The 19586-nt window shown below is 53.9% G+C and overlaps 3 protein-coding genes across 3 annotated transcripts; 1 reads left to right on the plus strand and 2 right to left on the minus strand.

Moving 5' to 3' along the window:
• Positions 1-627: 627 nt before the first annotated feature.
• On the plus strand, positions 628-5070 carry NCLIV_023030 (WD-40 repeat protein, related; the record flags this gene model as incomplete). Its single annotated transcript, XM_003882497.1, has 6 exons — positions 628-901; positions 1493-1665; positions 2001-2389; positions 2959-3253; positions 4085-4424; positions 4859-5070. The coding sequence occupies 6 exons, from the start codon at positions 628-630 to the stop codon at positions 5068-5070; spliced, it is 1683 nt and encodes a 560-aa protein (XP_003882546.1).
• A 2101-nt stretch (positions 5071-7171) lies between these two features.
• On the minus strand, positions 7172-10393 carry NCLIV_023040 (hypothetical protein; the record flags this gene model as incomplete). Its single annotated transcript, XM_003882498.1, has 4 exons — positions 7172-7290; positions 7786-8890; positions 9288-9761; positions 10154-10393. 4 exons carry the CDS (start codon positions 10391-10393, stop codon positions 7172-7174), a joined length of 1938 nt encoding a protein of 645 aa, XP_003882547.1.
• A 3299-nt stretch (positions 10394-13692) lies between these two features.
• Positions 13693-16176, minus strand: NCLIV_023045 (uncharacterized protein; the record flags this gene model as incomplete). Its single annotated transcript, XM_003882499.1, has 1 exon — positions 13693-16176. The coding sequence occupies one exon, from the start codon at positions 16174-16176 to the stop codon at positions 13693-13695; it is 2484 nt and encodes an 827-aa protein (XP_003882548.1).
• Positions 16177-19586: the final 3410 nt, after the last annotated feature.

A 19586-nucleotide genomic window follows, 5' to 3' on the forward strand; every position in this document is an offset into this window, starting at 1 on the left:
CCGGAGTCCCTTCTCTGCGCAGAGTTTGTTCGGTCTGTTTTCTGGAGAAGAGAAAAGTGACGAAGCTGCCACGCGTGCGTCTCCTTCGTTCTTAGTTAGAGGCGCAAACACCCCGTGTTTCTGGTTTGTCTGTCCTTTTCTCGGTTGCCGTCCGTTGCAGATTTGCGCGAAAAAACACGCGCATGTGCATGCAAGGAATTTTCTGCGGGCCCCACTTGGCACGGCTGGCTGATGTCGAGTTTTTCTCTCTCTCGCGTTTTTCATCTGGCATTCTTTCGCCTTTTTTCTTCTTTCTCTTTTTTCCTCTTTTTCTTCTGTGTCTCTCCGCGCATGCGTTCTTCTCCCCCGGGGACTCCCTCTCGCCCTCCGTGAGGCCCGCGGGGCGACGGTTCTCAATTCAGGGCAAGTTTTTTCTTCTTCGCGCTTCCTATTTCGGTCTTTTCTTTGAATCTTTTTTTCTGGTTTTCGCCTCTCTCTCTCCTTATCGTCCCAGTTTTTCCGTCTTTTCCTCCGTGCTCTTGTGTCGTGTATTCCTTCCTTCGCTTCTTTTCCTCTCCCCTCTTTCCCTTTCGTTTACTCTTCTTGTTCTTCTCTTTTCCTGTTTCGGCCATCTTCACGAACCGCGCGATGGCCTCTCGAGGCACAGGCCGCCCGAGAGGCGGCGGAGGCCGTTCAGGGCGGAAAGGCGAAGAAGAGAAAAAACGGATGAGGCTGATTCCGCGGAAGAGACAGCCCGCGGAGTCGCGACCTGAGGGCCTGTTCAGAAAGAGAGCGAAGAAAGACGACGACGAAGAAATCCTCTCAGACGACGCCGACGGACCTGCGTTCTCGGAAGAAGACGAGAAAGTAGGCAGCAGAGACGCCGGTGAAATCGACTCGGACACTCAAGAGGACATCCAAGGTAAGCTTTGAAACACCTTCTTTTCCTCCTCGAACCGTTTTCTCGATCTTCTCTCCTTCGACTTTGGGCGGCCTTTCACGTCTTCCTGTCTCTCTTGTTTGCCTCGTTCAAAGCCCGAACAGTAAGAACCGCGCATCTTCTCTCCATCTTAGTCTCTATCGTGTTTTCCTTCTTCCTTCTCTCTTCGTCTTGTTATTCGTGTTCCTTCTTCTTCTCGTCTCCTTCGTCATCTGCCGCTTCTTCTGCTTCCTGTTATTCTTGTCTCTTCATCTTCCTCGTATCTCTTCTGCCTTTTTCCTTTTCTCCTTTCTTCGCGTGCGTCTCCCTGTTCCTTTCCTGTCTCTGCTCTTCTCGCTTCTTCGCCTTTGTTCTCGCTTTTCCTCCAATTCGTATCTTTCCTCCGTCACATGATGTCTCGTCCTTCGGTTCGGTGCTTTCTTCTTCTCGGCCCTTCCTCTAGGCTGGCCTCCCGCCGTACTCCGCACTTTTATTCTCATTTCTCTTTCCATTTCACCTCTCCTTCCTTTTGTTTTTGCTCACTTTCATTTCTCTTCCGTTCCTCGTTTCCTTCGCCGGGTTTCGCGACTGCAGGAGAACTACCGGATGAGCGACGGCTGCGCGTCGCCCGCGAGTACCTGAACCGGCTGGCGCGCTCTGGCAAGGCGCGACGCGACGAGGAAGACGAAGACGAGGAGGAAGAAGAGGAAGAAGATGAAGAGGAGGAAGAAGTGGCTAAACTTTTGCAGAAAGAAGCGGCAAGCAGAGTGAGCTAGGGAATGCCGGAAGAAGAGAAGGGAGAAAAACCCGAGAGGAAGAACACGACCTGCGCAGGTCCACAGACTGCCTGGCGTCTCCTCGCCTCTCTTCAGGTTTTGCGTGTCCTTCCACGTTTCTTTCCGTCTCTTGCTCTCCCTGTTGTTTTCTCTTCGTTTCTCTCTCATGTTCTCTCTCTCTCTCTTGTTCTCTCTCTTTTTCTCTCTCTCACCCTGTGTCGTTCTTCGTTCACGCCGTGGTCACCTCCGACTCCCACCGGTTCGGTGTCTCCATTTTTCGTTTTTCCTTTTTCCGGAACGCGTCTCTTTCTGTCTCCTTTCTTCAGTCGGCGTCCACCTTCAATTCCGTCGCTTCTTTGCTCTCTCTATCGGCATCTCCGACCGCCTTTCTTCGCGGGCACAAACTTCCTCTTACCTGCGTCGCTGCTCCTGGCGTCGGCGACGCCTCGGAGCGCACTCCTGAGGCAGGCGTCGGATCCTCGCCCTCGCCTCTCGACCGCCACGTGTACACCGGCGGCAAGGACTGTTGCGTGATTCTCTGGGACTTGCAAGAAGAGAAGAAAATCGTTTTCGAGGGACAACGCAACAACGTCCACGCCGGCGGACACTTCCGCCCCGTCCTGGACGTTTGCGTCGCTCCCGATGAAAGCTTCTTCTGCTCAGTTGGAGAAGACGAACTCGTCCGAATATGGGACGCCCGAGCCAGCACCAGAAAGTACGAGGCAAAACACCAAACTCTCCATCTCGCAAACTCCATCATGTCCATACGACATGTCCATACGTCTATCGTCACCTTTCGATCTTTATCTATCTGCATATATATATATATATATAAATTTGTATTCACATATATATATATATATATATATATATATATATGTATATGTGTTTGCACATCTATTAATCGGATTTCCACTGTGTATCGGTGTCTCCTTTTATATGTGTGCATGAAATTTGGAAATATATATGGAAAAGCCTGTGTCTCCGCATGTGTCTGTGGATCTGGACTTGTTTGTTGATGCGTCTTTGAGTTGGTGAGTTGCCAGGTTTTTTTCCTTCAAAAAGGCCTCACCGTAGGGCGCGCAAGGCCTCCTTTAACTCTCTGTCGAGCGCAAGGTTCCGTGTCCTTTCTGTCAATGGCGAGCAGGGACGGGGTTTTTTAGAGAATAGAAATGGCCAGTGGATCGCCGTGCCGTCCCCGCCTTGTGAGGAAGTGTCGCTTTCGGCGTGCTTTTTCGGAGAATCTGCGCATTTTCTCTTTTCTCTTTTCGTTCCTTTTTCCAGGTGCGTTGCAACGCTGCGGGGACACACAGGCCCGATTCGATCCGTTAAATTCAATTCGTTTCCTTCCTCGGCGTCGGCGACGATGGCGCGCGGCGAACGTTCGGCCTTCTCTTCGGCAGGAGACATCGAAATTGTCACGTGCAGCGCCGACAAGAGCGTGAAGCTCTGGAACCTAAATCTCCGCGCGTGCCTCAACAGCTTCTACGGCCACACTGCCCCAGTCTCCCGCCTCGACATCATACAGCCGAACAAACCGCTAACTGTCGGCGAAGACAACTGCGCTCGAAGTTGGAAGGTCGGCACAAACGCCAAGGAAAAGAAGAAGGCGAGGGAGAGACGAAAGACAGAGAGGAGAGAGGAAGAAAGAGAGAGAAGGAGAGAAGAAGAAAAAGAGAAGGAGAGAAGAAGAAAGAGAGAGAAGGAAAGAAGAAGAAAGAGAGAAGTAGAGAAGAAGAAAGGAATGAAGAAAGAGAGAAGGAGAGAAGAAGAAAGAGAGAGAAGGAGAGAAGAAGAAAGAGAGAAGTAGAGAAGAAGAAAGGAATGAAGAAAGAGAGAAGGAGAGAAGACGGACGAGGGAGAGAGGAAGAGAAGACATAAGAGAAAGAGAAGGAGAGAAGAAGAAAGAAAGGAAGAAAGAGAGTGAAGGAGAGAAGAAGAAAGGGAGAGAAGGAGACACGAAGAAAGAGAGAAGGAGAGAAGAAGAAAGAGAGAAGAAGAAAGAAAGAGAAAGAAGGAAAGAAAGGAAAGAAGAAGAAAGAGAGAAGGAGAGAAGAAGAAAGAGAGAAGGAGGGAAGAAGAAAGGGAGAGAGACGGAGAGAAGACGGACGAGGGAGAGAGGAAGAGAAGACATAAGAGAAAGAGAAGGAGAGAAGAAGAAAGAGAGGGAGGAGAGAAGCAAGAGATAGAGGAGGTACGGAGCATGAGTAAAAGGAAGAGGAAAGGATCGAAGGACGAGGAAAGTGAGGGAGGGAAAATCGTTGGAACGAAGAGGGGAGAGCTCGAGTCGACGCAGGAGAGAAAGACGTGACGCGCGGCGGCACGTGTGGAGAGGTTCCTTTCCACGGGTCTCGCCTGGTGCTGTCTGTTTGCAGCTAGGGCGCTTTGTGGATTTGTGCCTTTTTTTCAGCTGATTCAAGACAGCCACCTTGTTTTCTCGCCCCAACTCTCCGCCCTGGAAAGCTGTGCACTTCTCACGCCGTCGCTCTTTGCATGCGGCAGCGCATCGGGTGTCGTTTCGTTGTACGCCACGACTCTGAAGCGCCCTCTCGGCGCTCAGTTCGCGCGACAGAGAGCAGGGAAAATGGAGACAGGAGACAAGGCCGAAGCCGCTTGTGGCAAGGACGCAGGCGTCACGGCCATGGCTGCCATGCGCCGAACAGATGTCTTCTTTTCCGGCACCGAAGACGGACAGATCCAAATGTGGAAAGTAAAGGCGAAACGCACAGGCAACAAACGCGAGGACGAAGGTAATCACACAAGAAATGCTTCCCTCCCTTCCATATACTACACATATACAAATATGCATATGTACATTCATATATATGTATATATATTTGTCGGGACGTGGTTCCTTATATCAAGATATATATATATATATATATTTGGTGGGAGATGGTTCCATATATAGATATAGATATGTCGGTGCATGGGTGGCGGTGGGCGAATAGCGGCCTGGGGGGAGGGATTGAGCTCGGCGCAAGTGGGCCGTGGCTGAGAGGAAGAGTTGGGGACGGAGAGTTTTTGGCACTGATTATTTCGTATGCACGGAGACGTCGCTCTTCTTCGTTCTTCACTCGCCCATTACCTTCAGTGCGTCCTCTCCTTCAATTCCTTTCCGTCGCTCTCTGCTCGTGCTCTCCTTCGGTCCTATCTCGTTTTTTTCTCGTGGACGTGTTCGCAGAGTCTGAGTCGAACGCGGCCTCGTCGAAAGCGCTCTCTCTCCTCAGTGTCTCGTGCGGCGCACCGACGGGCGGCGTCGTCGCTGACCTCACGCTGTCTCCTTCCTACGGTTTGCTCGTCGCCGGAGTCAGCAAGGAAAGCCGCCTCGGGCGGTGGGTTGTGAACAAATCCGCGCGCAACGGCATTGCGATCTACAAACTTCAGCAGCGGTAGAGAACCCCGGAAGACACTGACTGTGCCCGCCATTCTTCGCTTCGTGCCTAATCGATGAATACACAAAATCAGGTCCAAAATTTTGCTGGCGTTTTCAAGGGGCGGAAGTTCGACACGGGCTGCGTCTCCGCTCGTTCAGGCCGCCTTCAGCGTGGAAAGAAACCAGCGCGCCTCCCACTTTTCTCCGCAGCGACGCAAAAACCTGCTCTGTGCCTTTCACCTCGCAACTGCGCAAACTACACAGCTCTATCTCTTTGCTGCGTCATTCGGCAGCTGTACCGAGAAGGCGTTTCTCCCTTTACGTCGGTGCGAAGCAGGCCGCGCAGCGCCCTCTATTCGTATTTTCTCTTTCTTCTCATCCCCTATTCTCTCTTTCTTCTCATCCCCTATTCTCTCTTTCTTCTCATCCCCTATTCTCTCTTTCGTCTCATCCCCTATTCTCTCTTTCTTCTCATCCCCTATTCTCTCTTTCTTCTCATCCCCTATTCTCTCTTTCTTCTCATCCCCTGTTCTCTCTTTCTTCTCATCCCATATTCTCTCTTTCTTCTCTTCCCCTATTCTCTCTTTCTTCTCATATCCTATTCTCTCTTTCTTCTCATATCCTATTCTCTCTTTCTTCTCTTCTCTCTCCGAGTCTCTCTCTCTCGCCTCGGTCTCTACCCATAGTCGCACGCAGGAGCCTCGTTTAACGTGAAAGGGGATTTCCCTGCGGCCTTTTTTTGCCTTCCACTACAAGACTTGCACGTGTGGCGACGGCCAGCAGCACCAAACTGCAAATGGCGGGGCTAATCACATCCGTGATGCCGTCGTAGACCCTGTGCGCTGCTGGAGCCAAAGATTAACCTGACTGCAGAGCCTGCCTGTAGACAATTCTACATGGTTTTACTCAAAAGGACCCTATGCACATTCACCGTAAAAAATACGGTCCACAGAGAGAAAACACAAATATACAGCCACTATACATCGCATGTATACTACCTTAGACACTCAGTCTCCCTATATCCACGTATATGTATGTATATATATATATATATATATATATATATATATAAATATGCAAGTATATGCACGTACATGCAGCGTGTGTAGTCGCGCACAGGGGTCGCATTTCAGTGGTGCGTTTGCTCCTTTTGCTTCCGGCACTGCGGGTTGGCGCGGAACAACCAAAAAGGCATCTTTCTTCGTGGCGAAAGAAAACGGTTGCGCCTCTCCAGACGAACGGGTTTATTCACAAAAACGCGCTGGCCGCTCCAGGGGGCGCCGCCCCAATTTCGATCCGTCGAAAAAGTCTCGAAACTGCGCAAGTCGAATGCAGGCGCGCATATATATATATATATATGTCATGTATGTATGTATATATATATATATATATATATATAAAGATTGAGTGGCGTGTGCACGCATTCATCGTTAAATCTATACTATCCTCTCTCTATATATGAGTGTGCAAGTATGCATAGCTGCATGGATACTACTTCATATATATATATATATATATATATGCATATAGATCGAGGTGAACGTGTACAGCGAGAGTTGTGTGTCGGGAGTTGGGAAGCGCCTAGTAACTCCTGGCGAGACCCGCCGGCTGCTTTCTGCGATGTGTCTGCTTGAGAGCCTCCGCATTCTGGCCCGGAGTGCCTCTATTTTTTCCCGTTTTGGAGTGCGTCTCTACTCGGCGAAACGTCTTTCATTAAAACGTGCAATTGCCGTCTGCAGTTGCATAGACCGCGGGCACAGAAAAAAAAGCGCGCAAACACCTCGCTCAAAAACCAAGTCGGTTTGTCGTTTCGCTTTTTAAGTCTAGGCTGCTCCCTGTCTCTCGCGTTTCTCTCTTCTCGAGAGCCCCCGTAAAACGCGACCTTCAAAATGCCGCCGTTCCACGATTTCCCCGTCTCGCGGCAAAGACCTGCCGCTGTTTCGCCAAGACTCCAAAAGTTCTGCCGTGCCGAGGTTCCTACAAACTCTCTCCACCTCTTTTTGCCTTCTCTTCTTCCCGCCTCTTCGTCCCCTTCTCTTTCCTTCTCTTCACTCGTTTCTCTGTCCTTCTCTTCGCCCTGTTCTCTTTCCTTCTTTTCTTTCCCTGTGTGTCCAGATTCTTTTAATTGGCCTTGTAGGGCGTGTACATGGGGGCTCGAGGCGCGTATCCTTGCTGAGCCTGCGGGCCGGGAGCGCCCTGCGGAGGTCTAGGGAACAGGCTCGTAGGCGGAGGCGCCACGCCTGAGCAGCAGTCACCCACAGAAACGCGACACAGAAGAACGATGTTGTGAACGCTTCTCTCCACAAACCACGACTTCTGGCCTCTCCACAGTGCTCTGTCCAGATGGACCTGAAAAAAACGGAACAGTCCGTATCTGCACTCGCAAAACATATGCGACAGTCGCCTCTTCCTCCTTTTCTAAAGTACTTCAAAAGGCCACCCACCAAGCTCCGTATATACATAAGACAAACACCTATATGCACATATATATATCAACATATATATATATATATATGTACATATACCTATATATATATATATATATATATATGTGCACAAACACGCAGCATACACACATACACACTTGCATGTGCATATCTACAGAGGGCTACAAATATATATATATATATATATATATATATGAAGCGCGAGTGAATTTGAATCCTCCGTTTTCATTTCTGGGGTCTTCCCTCTCGAAGGTTGCGCAGTTGAAAACGCGAGTCAGAGCTTCTTACCTGGTGCCTGCCCCCCTGGGAAGAAAGGCGCAGCGGTCGGCGGCGCGGCTCCTGGCTGTCCCTGGCCGATCTGTCCCTCTGGGGCTCCAACGTTGTAGAAGGCGGGCGGCTTCGGGGTAGCAGGCGCGGTCCCCGCGGGGAAGAATGGGGTTGGCCCAGCGGTCCCCATTCCTTGACCAGGCGCCTGCACGCCGGCGGGCGGCGGAAACGCCCCGCTGGGCGGGTAGGGCGAGGCAGCCGCAGGGTGCGGGTAAGTCTGGCTGCTGGTGGTCGGCGGAGGCCCGTAGAGGCCGGCCGATGCGCTCGGGGCTCCAGGGTAGCCTGGGGCCGGCGGGAAGGAGACACCTGGGCCTCCCGCCGCGGTCGCGCCCAGACCCTGAGGCGCCTGGATCGCGGACCCAGCGGGCGCAGGGGGTAGCGCAGAATTCGCAGAAAGAGCAGAGCCGGAAGGAGGGAGAGCCGAGTTCGGAGGAAGCGAAGGCTGGGACGGGGGGAAAGACGGGTGCGACGGCGGGTGCGAAGGATACGGAGGCAGGGAAGGATGAGACGGCGGATGAGCAGGATGAGACGGCGGATGAGCAGGATGAGACGGCGGATGAGAAGGATGGGAAGGATAGGCACCCATGGACGGAGGCGCAGCGTTAGGAAGAGGCTGGGACGCCTGCGGAGCATGGGGAAGGCCCTGAGGTGTTCCCGTCGGTTGCCCGGGCTGTGCTGGAGCCGGTGACGGCATGGGCGCGGGAGACGCGGGGACACTGTCCGGGCCGACAAGCCTCGAGACTTTCTCCCACTGGCCTCCAACTGTCTCCCTGAAGAGGTAGACGTCTTTCTCGCCGCATGCCACAGAGAGGACCGTCCCCGACACACTCCAGGAGACCCGCCACACGGGTGCATGCAGCCGGAGGGTTTGCAGGAGGGACCAGGTGTACGACGACGCGGAAGCCTCGCCGACCCACAGTTTCACCGTGCAGTCTTCGCTGCAGGAGGCGAGAAGCAGCGACGAAGAGAGAAGAAGGGAGGAAGCAGAGGCAGGCTGAAAGGCCACGTCTCGCACCCAGTCCGTGTGTGGATCCGAGCACGTCAGCTGGTGTAGCTGCTGCCACTCCTGCAGAGAAGATCCGAACAGGAATCGCGAGGGGAAAACAGGAAGCCCAGAAGTTATCTCGCGCCCAGCCAGAACAGACTCTCTCCACGCGCAAGCGACACACAAGAACTACACGCGGAAATAGACGTGCCCCAGCACATACGTGTGAAGGCAACTTCAGCCGGTTAAAAGAGCACCTATGTTTACTTATATATATATGCATATGTAAATGTATATATATATATATATATATGTATATGTATGTAGATGTATATGTACCTATATATATATATATATATATATATGTGGCCGTTTCCATCACGTTGAGGAGGGAACAGCATCGATTGGAAGGCGAAGAGGAACGAGAACGTGTGTTTCGTTCGTTCTGCTCGAAGGCCGTTCAAATGTCTGTTCTCACCTGAGTGGCAGGGTCGACGCGCCACAGGCGGACTTGGCTGTCGCATCCACCAGTCGCCAGCAGCAGCTCTTGCCCGCCCTGGGCGTCTGGCCTGAACGGGGCCCACGCGACGCTGTTCACTCCGTTGAAGTGGGCGGCGAAGGCCTTGCGGCTCCAGCACAGCCCCCCCTGCATGCCGGCTCCTTGGGCGACGGCGTCTGCGGAGAGAGACAGCACCGAGACCGAGCCGTCGCTGCTGCCCGCAGCGAGGTGGAGCCCGAGCTCGTGGGGGCAGAACGCGATGGAGTTCACCGACGCCGTGTGGTCTTCGTTCGTGTACACCGGAGCAAAGAGACTCTGCGCAGCCGCCGGGAAAACGCGGCCGTGCTGGCTCTGGAGCCCCGTCGCCGGAGACGTCTGCTGCCAAATGATCACCCGCCGGTCGTAGCCGCAAGACGCGAGGAGATTGCCGAACGAGGGATGCGCCCAGCGAACCTGAAACGGAGAAGGAATGGAGAGACGCAGAGAGACCGTCAGGCGGCAGGAGAGAGACGGGAACGGGGGGCTGTGGAGACGCAGAGGGAAGAGGCCGAACGACGAGATGGGCAGGGGTACCAAGGAGAAGGGTACAAAGGAGAGGGGGTAGTAAAAAGAAACACAGAGTAGTGGCCAGGGGAGGATATGGGAAGGAGAGGCATGAAAGGGAAGATGCACGGAAACCGAGAAGAGCCCCCCCCCCACCCCCCCCAAGAGGCCTCTATTCGGCGCGTCCACAAGAGAGTTATTTTTGGTGCAGAGTGTCTTCCGGGGTTGGTCTCCACGCATTGCTCCTTTGCATTTGCATGCACTCTTCCCTCGTTGCGTTTCGCGTGTTTCTCTTCTCTCACCTGCCACACAGGCCCCTCGTGCCCGCGCAACTCCTGCAGGAAAGTGGCGGCCTTGGGAGTCACCTCGTGCGCGCCATTCGCTCCGGTCGAGACCTCCGGAGGTGTCGAGACACTCCAGAGCCGGATGGTGCGGTCTGAAGACGCGGTGGCGAGGCGCGTCGCGAAGAAATCGAATTCGACGCTGTGGAGACACCCGGCGTGGGAAGTGTCGAAGGTCGACAGCGTAGCGAGAGCTGCCATGGCGCTTGCGCGTTTTTGTGCGGTCTGTTTTCGAGGTGTTGTGGACCGGCACAGAAAGGCACAGCCCGCGAGCGAGAGAGGGGGAGCGCCGACGAGCTAGCGGAACGGAAGACGCCGTAACCAGACGACGCGACGACGGTGAACGAAGACGGGGCTCAGCGACGAAGAACGGGAAACGAGGCAGCGAGCGGGAAGAGAGCGCTCGAAGCACGGAACGGAGAAGAGAGAGGAAACGGATTTAAGCTTGCAGATACTCGCGAGAGAAGAAAAGACACACGGGTTGCGGAAATGCTCCGAGGAGCTGCCGAAGAAAAACGATCCTGGGAGGGGTGCCAGGAAAAAGATCGAGGAAACGAAGCGTGGCGGGACACCGGCTGGTAGCTGGAGACAACAGAGATGCAGTGAAAAAGAGAGAGGAATGCGGCAAGACGGAGACGAGAGCAGAAAGGGGACCAAGTCGCGGGAGGGTCTAGAACAGGATGGTAGACCGATGAGAGACTGAGGAGGGGAAAAAACGAAAAAGGAGAGGACGAGACACAAGGAGTATGGGAAGGGAAAGAGAATTCCGTGTGATTTACGAGAAAAAAGCGCGAGGCACATACCTTTTCTTCAAAAGGCGAGTGACCACAGCTCCAAAAAATCCGCGTCGTCAGGGGAAAGGACAAACAACCAAAGAACGGAAGAATACAGGAATAGAGAGACAAGACTTAACCTTTGCGGCGACGAACCGGAGAGAACAGACACTTTTTGTGCTGAGCCGGCTGCCCCGCGATTTCACGAACAAAAACCAAGCGTGGACGCACGTCTATACACGGGACACAGGTGTGTGTCTCGCCGTTGCCAAGGTAACGGTATTCCTTACCTTCTCTCCGACACGCGATAACGAGGGCTTTTCTCTAGAGCTCAGTTACCTGGAAGTCCGCTGGCTTCGCTGACTGTTTCCTCTTTTTCTTCACCACCCACCCCCCTCTCTCCAGGGTTATTGCCATGTGCAGTTCACTCCACCGCGCCTCCTGGCCGGCTCTTCTGGGAAATCTCCGCCTATAAGGCGATTCTGAGGAACAGCATCTCGAGAACGGCGTTGTCCAGTCCGAACTCGGAGACAACTCGCGCTAGTTGTTTCACTGCGCTGTTTCCGAGTTTCCGCAGATGTGTGTTTCGGCCAAGCTTGAACGTGACACACTGTCGGGATTTCCGACTTTAGGCTGCGCAGCGACGACAGTTTGCCTGAGAACGGGGAGTGGCAACAAGCTCTCGCCCCCGGCTACGATTTTTGGTCGAGTTTTGCCTGTTCTACAGATCATCACGGGAGGCTGCAATCGGGATGGCATTCCGACACCACATCACCTGCGCGTGTGTCGTACTCAGATGTGCTCAGCAAACTTTTTTTCTGTCGTTGATCCTGTCCATCGCTTCCGGGCATTCGCTGCCGCCACAGGTTAGACCGCTACGGTGTTCCTTACGTAGTTCAGTGCACAGACACAGTATCCCTTTAGTAGAATCTTTACATATATTTGACAAACGCGTTTCACGGCAAACACAAAGGTGTCTGTTTATCTCTTTACACAGGTTTTATCTTCTGCACCAACCGATCGCAAATCGTGATTAGCGAGACAAAAAGTCTCTTTGGGAGCAGGACAAAATTCAAAGAGTCGTTCTTCACTACTTCTGAGTGCGGTCGCTGGTACCAACACATCTCCCCTTCTTCCTGTGTTCCTCGCATCCCGAACGACACCATATTCATGTCCTAGATCGATTATTTTAGAGGCATGAGTCTCTCGTAGCAGAACTGCTCGAGGTACGTGGTGCGCGAGGCGGCGAACTGTTTTCCAGTTCTGGTTCGCGTGAGGGGGAGACTGAAGGAGGAGAGACAAAAAAAAAGCAATCCTCGAGGCCGGACAGAGAACACACCAGGCCCGGTGAAAGACGCTCCTTGTCCGAGGCACTTTCTCTCTATGTATTCACAGATCCTTTTCCCACCCCGAGTCGGCTGCACTGACGCGACAGGGACAGGGACGACCGGGGGGCTGGTAGAGCAAAATAAAAGGGACCGAACTATCTTGCCATTCACTTCTCTTGAGAGGGGTAATCTCCATGATGTCCCTTGTCCAAATTCACCGCCACAGTTCACAGATCCCTCTCTGGCGATGCATCGACTCTCCTAGAGGGCTAGGGAAGCCCTCGATAGGTCGGGTCCTAACGGCAGCTTACGGCACGCGACTGGCCTCTGACTGGTTCATACCGGTGCGAGGACTCCAGGGAAGACACCGTCACGTTGTGCTTCTCTGCTTCAACGGCCTCTTGTTAAGAGGTAAGGTCACTGTATGCTCTGCGACAGTTACTCGTGCCGCCATAGGCTGCGGCCTCACCGCCATCTCTCCTTTTATCTGGCCACAAAATCCCTCTGGAATTCCAACGCTTCCGTGTTCGGGCCTGACACAATCCAGTCCCGTCACGTTTTTTTCTTGCTCCCACCAATCTCGCTGATTCAGGGCTTTGAGACCCCGTACCGACCGACGGAAATTCGAGAAAAAGTCGACCACACGAGACTGAACGCTTGCAGCACAGAAAACGGCAACGAGGAAACCACGCGGATCTGCCATATCGGCGAACGTGCATTCTAGGCCTTGTTCATTCAAAGGTGTGCAGATAAGTCTCTCTGAGATCGCACAGATGGCGGCAACGCTGTTTGAGAAAGGCACGTGAAGAACAGAAAGATTCTCTGACTGGCCGCGCAACCCGAAATGGAAAAGTGTGAGAGCTTTTGGAGGCATGAAAGGAGCCTCAGGTGCGTTCACAAAAGGAACGCATTCCTCCCTTCTTGAAAGGAGACAGTCAGAAGAATCAGAACGAGAGCTCGAAGATGCAAGGAAACACGCAGCAACAGATCCAATTTGGAACTAACATACTACACCACATGCACAGACGGAAGTGTTCGAAAAGCTGATGCGGAGGTGAAGCGGAATGAGCTCAAAAACGGAAAGAAAATAAAATGACATTAGATGGATAATACGAAGAGTCCTAGGGGCGTACCGGCCCCGTCACCAAGAACATAGAGAAACCTAGAAGAGAGAAAACGGAGGGCTAAGAATGGAACACGCGGAGAAGCGATGAAGAACCAGGGGCTTGCGGGGAGAGGTCGACGCACTACAAGTCCACGAAAAAAATGCGATATTGCTGCTGCCACTCCTTGCATCTTCAAACTGCCAGGCGAGGCGGAGTTGTGTGCGGAGGCTTTTTCAGCCGGCACGCCCTTTGAGTTCCCGAGTTTGTTGAAAATGACAACCCGCGCTGGTATCCTATCCCTCTTCGCCTTCGGCTTCTCCACTGCTCACTCTTTTCCACTTGTTTCTTCCTTCACACCGCACCGCAACCAACTCGGTCCCCGCTAACTTGGCCGCAACTGGAACAAAGGCTCTGTGCTTCTCGTCGTATTCAGCCTGTCCGGCGGCATCCAAGGTTATTCGTTTCTCCCGACTTCTCCGTGGTCTTCTCTCCTCGTTTCCCGCCCAACCTTCCCTAGGCACCCCCCCGGCACCTGTGTTGGTCGCGTCAAGACACCCGCGCCTCCCTTCTTCCGTCTCTTTTCTTCTGTGTCGTCGGGTTCGTCGTCTCCGCCAGCCTTCTTCTCCGTTTGATTCTCTGTCGTCTGCGTCCTCACTTTCTCCCTTGTCGCATGCGCTGCTGCCTCCCAATCTTTGGCGATTCCCCACAGTGCGTGTGCGCCTTGTCTCGTTCTCACCCTCTTCCTCGCCTCTGCCTCCTGCGTCTCCATGCTGCATTTCGTCATGAGCGAACAAAGGGCGGGAGAACTCGGGCGCGTCTTCCAGTCCGGCCACGACCGGGAGCGGCGCGTTCATCGCTGTGTTGGGCAGGAGCGTCATGCAGACTGGAACGCAGAGGGAAGGCAGAATGAAGTTTGAGATGGAGATTAGTTGGGGCATGCGCGAGAAATCGCACGGCCTCGCTTCATCAGTCGTCGTGTTGATGTGGAACTCTTTGATTGCCGCGACGCCGAGTAAAGTCGAGATTGTGGAGCCCATGTTGCCCATGCCTGCGAGGATCGCGTACACTGTCGCCTCGACGTGCTTCGGACAAAGTTTGGAAATCAGCATCACCCCCACCATGTAGGACAGCGCGCCAGCCCCGACTAAAATCACCGCATCTCCAACCAAGTAGACTGCCCGGTCGGAAAGATTCAGCTGCGTCGTGAGGCGCGACACGAGCATGTAGTCCACGAGCGAGGCGGCGAGCCGCACTAGACAGGCGGCTGTGAGAATGTGGCGGAAGGAGTACCGAGGCAGAACCTTCAGGAAGAGCACCAAGACAACCACACCGCCGGCACCTCCAGCGATACACGTGTACGTGTTGTAGTACGTGTAGTCGAAATGTGGGCCATCCGGAAGGCAGGCAGGTGTCGCTGTGTAGAAGAAGTCGAGGGCGCCCGATACATTTAAGTGGAGCAGCTGGTCCAGGAAGAAGTACATGTTGCAGAAGGCGATCGGCCGTGGCAGCGCCATGCAACAGATCAGCGACAAGAGGACACCGGCGCAAAGACTGTAGACGATGAGAATCTGCTGGCTGTCAAACAGGGAGATCACTGCGACGCCTAGCGACGCCGTCGCCAACGCGAGGCCCATGACGAAAACGTGCTTCTGCGCCCAGAGGTGGCGCCTGAGCACCTGGAGATCTGCGCTGTCCAACTTCTTCTCAGGAAGATAGTTGAGGCAGATGGGGATAACGACCGACGAAGCGAGCGGCAAGGCCAACCAGAAAAGCGGGCGCGTCCCGAGTCTGTCGCTGACGGGGCCCACAACCATCTTGCCGGTCGCCTGTCCGATGGAGATCAACGCATTCACGAAAGTCACGATGGCGGGTCCGATTTCCGGGAGCTCCACCATCAGTTCCGAGTACTTCCCTTCGCACATGAGGTCGAGAGTGGCGACTTGCAGCTGGATGAGGAGGAGAAGCAAACAGACCAGCCAGAGGCGGTTGGCTGCGAGATCGTCCGGAAGGATGCAGAGCCCAAAGACGCCGCCGACTCCCAAGACCGAAGAAGTGAGCATGTAGTACTTTTTCCGGTATCCAAAGAGGGGCAACGCGTCTGCCAGAGTCCCAATGAGGCCTTTCATGCCCCAGGGAACGAAGACAACAGCCGTCGCCTGCTGATACGTCGCCGCGTTCCACCCTAAACCCTTGAAATAGGGCAGCATGGCGGCCGTGCTCAGTGAGTACACCAAGCCTTTGACGCTGAAGTAGACGGAAATCAGGAGGAGAAAGAACCTGGACCCAACAGCCTTCCGCACAGATTCGCAAAGGGAAAAAGGGAGAACGAGGACAGAGACGACCCACCGGACCGCAGCTGGCGAAAAGATAAGGCGAGGTACACGCAAACAAGCTGAAAAAAACCACAGAATCCACTGGCGACAGCTGCGCCTCTCCCCTCCTGCAGCCTCGGCGGAGCCTTCACGTGCAGGCGACGCACAAAGAGACCCAGCCGGAAGCAACGACGCAGCCGAGGAACCCCGTGAAGCAATCGAACCAGGAAGCGAAGGGACCGGGTCTCGCACAAAGGACGACACGGGCGGATGGCAGTTGCACACCTGGCCGACAGTGTCGACCGATGAACACGAGCGCGAAGAACACGAAGAGGACGACGAAGAGGAGAAGGAGGATAAAGATGCGTCGGGACGATGGAACGGCGGATTCGAAGGAACAGGAGGAAAGACGTCCGGTGCAGGGCTGCGCTCGGGGCTGGTCTGCGCCGCCACAAGGGAAGACATCTTGAACGGTGGTGGACGATACGGTGGTGGACGATGACGGAGGAATAGGCACAAGACAGCTGTCCGTTTCGAAGAGGAACACGCCCTCAAAGAAGAAAAGGTAAACAGGCGAAACGCAAGAGAACGGCGCCTCCTCGGCGTGAGAGTCCCGGAATGGGGTGCACCCTCTAGTATAACGCCTACGGGAGGGCGAGAGTCTCAAAAATACCTAACAAAAAGAGCGAAATGATACAATCGCGAAAGCAACGGAACATCGAAGGCCCATTGCCCTCGTGGAAGACACTTGCATACTCGTGTATACATTTCTACAGAATCTGTACACTCACATGGATAATCCCGGAATGCACATATAGAAACATGTTTACCTGAATGCTCTAGAAGATTGACGCGCCCAAATCGTCCAGATAAAGCACATTCAGAAGCGCTCTGCAGACGGGTGTACGTGCGCCTGTCTGGGATGTACAGAAACCATTGTACGCAACCGTGTTTGGATGGAGCTGGACAGCCTGCACCCACGTGTCACATGGGAAGTTGCCACTCCCTCTGTCGCATCATGTGTGACGGATGCGTTTCTGTCATCTGTCTGGACTACACGAATACATGTTCCCTTTATCGCGCCGACTCTGTCTCTACGAGAACAGAGCGTGCAAGGAAAAAGCCTGTTTCTCCCGCACAACGCCGAAATCTTCACCCGAGTTCGTCGGGTCCTTGGAAAAACGAGGCGAAGGGAAAAAGGCCAGAGGGACGGCCGGAGGCGTCTGCATGAGAAACGAAGAGGAATCGCACCTTCCTATTTGCTCCGTATGAGTGTTGGGGGGCTACGCAGGGGGAGACCCGCCGGCGGACGCAACGGTTGCCCTAAAAACTGAGACAAACGTCAAGCAACGGACCTATCAGACATCGTGCTTATTTTTGCGTTTCCAACATAAAGACGCTAGAGGATACATCCTTCACCCTCGACACATATATACACACATCCTTGACAAAAATATCCTTTCCGTGTCACGAGTGAAGATTCCAGTTTGCGGCCCCTCTTCCTCGTTCCGTGCTTCCGCTCTATCTGTCGAATGCCGAAGAGATGGAGAAGACTGAACTGAAGAAGAGCACGGAGACGGCGAAGCGGAAAAAGATCAAGACGAATCACAGGAGATACAGGAGGGCGAGGAAGGAGGGGTGACAGAAACACCTGGAGGGGCAGAAACCGCATAAACCTTGCTGCCCGCGACTTCGTCCTGAGAGCCCAACCCAAGGACTCGCGGGGCTCGTACCTCAACTTTTTCTCTCGTTATGCTACCGTTTCCACCGTCCTCTCCACCATGGACCACCTCGTCCCTCTATTTCTCTCTCTGTGCGTCCCTCTCTCCCTCTTCTTTCCTTTCTATTTTGGCCTTCTGCATTCCCTCTCTCTGCCATCCTCTGTCTTCTGTAGGTGCTTTCTGCCGCTGTCTGGCCCGCTCTGTTTCAGGTGGAAGAACTCAGTTACGTCGTTCTTCTCGAGCGCGCCCACATCCGCCAGACGCGAAGTCTTCCACTCGCCCTCCCAAATCTCGAGAGAGGTACAAAGGACGTAGCGTGCATCTTCTCCGCTTTTCCGGGACGTGTGTTGCTTTGTTGACGCAACCGCCTCCCTAGTAGAAATGCGGAGATGCTCTTCAGCCGTTCAGTGCTTGTTCAGTCTCGCGCGCAAAAACCGACAGCGCCTAAACACGAGAAAAATTCAAGCCAACGCTTATAAAGTAGTGGGCAGAAAAAGGAGGGCACTGGAGTGCCGTTGACAATTAGAGCGGGAACGAACAAACGCGAGGGCGGACGGGAAACTCTCAAAAAATCAAGGAGGAAAACGCGGAATGGTAGCGACACAGATCTGTTCAGAATCTCTCCAGCCTTCTCCCGTTCAACCGCGGAAAAGATCTTACTTGAGGCGTCACATCCTCACCGGCATGTCGCTCCCGCGCCCAGTCTGCTGCCTTACTGTCCCGGCTCTCGTCTCTCATCCCGTTTTTCTTTCTAGAGAAAACACATCTCTACTAAGAGTCTCTCGGTCGGTTTCCCGCTAGGCTTGAGGAGCCGCTTCGGCGCGACGCAAAAAAGCTAACACACCGGAATGGCGAGACGTGGCGAGCGAACTCGCTCGAAACCGCGTCACCCGCTACTCAAAAAGGCGGAAACCGTAGCTTTGCTTCTCCTGCTTCCTCGCCTTCCCCCCTTCGGCTCTTTCTCCTTTCTTCTGCCCCTCTTGTTTCCTTTTTCTGGCACTGGAAACGCCGCGAACCCCTCCAATCGAGAAGATACACACGACCCCCTGGCTGATCAGCAGCCTTTTTCAACGAGAGGCACGCTGCATATTACACGGTTGACAATCGCGCTGGACCGCGCGAGGAAGGCCTCTGCTTGCCTCTCACGTACACCCAGACCGGTGTCGCAGAGAAGACAGCGCGAAAAACGCGAGTGCGAAAAGACTTCTGTTTGTTGAATCCGTGTGGAGATCCTCCCTAAATGAATCTAGCGGAGGCCGTTCTTTCCCGTTTCCGCGGCCGACTGATCTAGATATTGCATCTAGTGGTAAAAAAACATGTGATGTGTGTGCCCAAAAGCGCAGCACAGTTGCCTCCCAGCACTCGCTACGAATGTGCGACTGCAAGAACTTTTTATTAGTAAGGCAACAAGCGCACATCCGAGCTCTCCAGCGCGCTGGACTCGCGTCTCTTCTCGACACGGTCCTGACCAGACTGTATTCTATCTTTGCGAATCAGGAACACAACGAGAGAAAACCGCTGCTCTCGGACCCCAGGTGACAACGCATCGAGAAGTACACACGACTAAGAGCACATCGAACCACGCCATGTGAAGATGCCAGGCGATCCTCTGAACTCTGTCGAGGGCGGGCTGTTCCATGTTTCAGCGCTCTCTTCTACGGGGTCTGAACGCGCCATCTACTACCGTTTCCCACTCGTAAACGTTATTGCGCCCTCTCTAGAGCGAAGATTTTCTGAGTGGTTAGAGAGACTCCATACGGAAGAGAAGTTGTCGGTCGCCGCACTACTCACATACGAGTCGGTGGAAGCACAGCTTGGAGGGACGGGACCGCGGCCGGTAGTCGTGTTCACTAGCCTGTCCACCGTTCAGCGCTTTTCTCGATTTTTGCGAATTTCCTCTTCCGTTCGACAATTGCGCCTTCGGCCTTCCGTTTCGTCCGTGAGATCCAACACCTAAGACAGCTGAAAAAAAGAGGGCCGACGTTGACGACGGAGGGAGAAGTGGACAGGAGCGCCCGCGCCGTCTGCCGCATTTGCAACGCAGTGTGAATGTGTGTGGACCTACGAGACGCCCGCATGCATCTGTCTGTGCGTTGTTTTCTGCTTTTTTGTGCCTTTGTTCCGTCGCGCAGCCGTGCAAGCCAGTTTGATGCT

Source organism: Neospora caninum, chromosome VIIa (genome assembly GCF_000208865.1).
Source record: "Neospora caninum Liverpool complete genome, chromosome VIIa".
Lineage (NCBI taxonomy): Eukaryota > Apicomplexa > Conoidasida > Eucoccidiorida > Sarcocystidae > Neospora > Neospora caninum.